At 33.5% G+C, this 2,360-nt stretch overlaps 1 protein-coding gene across 1 annotated transcript in view; it reads right to left on the bottom strand.

The window, feature by feature from the left end:
- The window catches only part of LOC116629666 (ankyrin repeat domain-containing protein 26-like), a gene marked incomplete at its 3' end in the record, with an annotated part of 2,678 nt that extends 497 nt beyond the window's left edge, over positions 1–2,181 (bottom strand). The window contains exons 1-2 of the mRNA XM_032399897.1: positions 1,847–2,181; positions 768–982 (exon numbers count right to left, since the gene is read on the bottom strand). Coding sequence (XP_032255788.1) covers positions 768–982; positions 1,847–2,143 — 512 coding nt within the window. The remainder of the gene's footprint in view (positions 1–767; positions 983–1,846) is intronic.
- Positions 2,182–2,360: the final 179 nt, after the last annotated feature.

The raw sequence follows: 2,360 nt of genomic DNA, 5'->3' as shown, positions 1-2,360 counted from the left end.
AGAGAAATTGAGCATTTGGCACTGAGGAATAATTTAGACCAACAATTGCTAGATGGCAGAGTTGTGATCAGAAAGAAATAAAACAGCTCCAGAGCCAATTAGGTTATAACACAGTTACCAGGGTACTGGAGGTCGAATCTACCCTTTCTGTCTTTCACCCAGCCCCTCCTCATGTCCACCATGGTGCTATTTTTAGCCACTTTGGGAATTATACTGCCTTTCGCCCCAGGTGAATCTTTTTGTATTTCACATGTATACCTTTATGTAAGGTAGAAAAACTACAAAGAACACTTTGTTTTAAAGCACCCTCTATTTGGTAATAACAACAAAAATCACAATCAAAAAAGTAAATTTACCAAGCTGCCAGGATGTGCAGTTTGGGTTAAAGATGTACTCTTCCAAAAATAAACTAATATTAATAAACTCATTTCTATATAGGGCAATTCTGACAAACAATTTTATAATAACATGCTGTCTAAATTATAAAGCTTCTAACCATTAGCTTAAAGACTAGGAGATCAGATTAACTGAAAATATTAAGCGGAAACAAATAAAATCACGTAAAACCAAAAGAAGGAGGAGAGATGCAAACTGTCTTGGACTAACATTTCAAAGGTAAGTTCTTTTACAAACATCATTTCCCAAAATTAAACTATCTAGTTGGCTTTCACTTTCTACTCATCTCACGAACCTGGCTCCATAAAAATTATGCTTTAGAGGCAAATTAACAAGCTAAATCTATTTTCTATGATTCTGTTTTAACTTACTTGTTCAGTTCATTTTCCAATGATACTCGAACTTTTAATTCTTCTAGGTACAGATGCTTGTATTTTTCAAATTCTGTTTCATAAAAATCTTGAAAACTTTTCATTCTGGATAGTTCAAGTTCCAGGTCTTTAATTCTGATTTCCATATGATTTCTTATTAAAGTATTATTAGTTTCTCTTATCTGTCCTAAGCTTTCTTGAGATGCTAGTTGTGTCTAAAGCAAATTAAAAGCATACTTTTAAAATAAGTTTTAATCTGGATAATTATAGTATATTTCTTTCCTTTAGTTTTGAGTCAATGATTCAGAGAGCAATTGTAAATGTGAAAAAAAAGCTGAAGTGGAAAATATTTATCATCAATGTCAACTGAATTAAATCTGAATGATAAAGTTCAATCATTCTTATATTAGAACTCATGCAATCTGATAATTCAGAGAATAACAGAATCATTTAAAACTTTTAAAAAGTGAACAATACAACTTAAGAATAATCCAAGTACAGGGGGTGCCTGGCTGGCTTAGTTGGTTGAGGGCCCGACTCTTGGTTTCTGCTCAATCGTGATCTCAGGGTCCTGAGATAAAGCCCTGTGTCGTACTCAGCATGGAGTCTGCCTGGGATTCTCTCTCTCCCTCTGTGCATCCCCTCACCCGTGCTTTCTAAATAAATAAATAAATATCTTAAAAAAAAATAATCCAAGTACGGTACAATTTTTTTTTTTTTTTTTAAGTAGGCTCCATGCTGGGCTTGATTTCACGAGCCTGAGCTGCTCAACCAACTGAGCCACCCAGGCACCCCATGGTTAAAATTTTTAAAACACCATCTTTTCTTTTCCTGTCAATAGTCTTGTTTTATACCAACTGATCTTAAAAAATAAAATGATTCTCTACTGTGAATCATTCTGAAAAATCAACTTAGTGAGAATAATGATGAAAACTGAAATTTTTAAAGAGAAGGAACAAATGCTTCTAGAAATTTACCAAATTGCTATAAAGGAAGTAGAGGAAAACTATACAATGCATATAACCAAAATGTAACTTGCAGTGAAATGATTAAAGCATACTACAGATCAATAAATTAACCTCGAAAAACAGATTGGCTTCTTTTAATTTTTCTGTTATGTCCAATCTTGTCCTTTCTTCAAGCTCCCATTTATATTGTTCTGTTTTACTGTATTCTACCATACTGAATTCTACTTGACTTCTGAGGTTTACTACTTGTTGTTCCAACTTCTTTTTATCCTTCTCTAGTTTTTCATATTTCTTCTGCATTTCCTTCATAGATGTTAACTCCTGGGTAAGAAGCTGGTTGTTTGCATCCAGGTATAGACATTTTGAAGATGCAGTTTCCAGTTTTGCTCTAAGATCATCAACCTGCATGAATAAAATAATACAGTTTGGAAGTAGAGTGAAAATAGTCTAATGCAAAACTATGACCAAACTTTTTTTTAAAGATTTTATTTTTAAGTCTCTACACCCAACACGGGGCTCGAACTCACAACGCCCAAGATCAAGAGTCACACGCTCTACTGACAGAGCCAGCCAGGTGCTCAAATTTTAAAATAAATTCATTTTCAACAAAATGTTATCTATATTG

This window comes from Phoca vitulina, unplaced genomic scaffold (genome assembly GCF_004348235.1).
Source record: "Phoca vitulina isolate PV1807 unplaced genomic scaffold, GSC_HSeal_1.0 scaffold2018, whole genome shotgun sequence".
In the NCBI taxonomy this organism is placed as follows: domain Eukaryota; kingdom Metazoa; phylum Chordata; class Mammalia; order Carnivora; family Phocidae; genus Phoca; species Phoca vitulina.
Note: the sequence above shows the minus strand (reverse complement) of the source record. Positions and strands in the feature narration are given on the sequence as shown.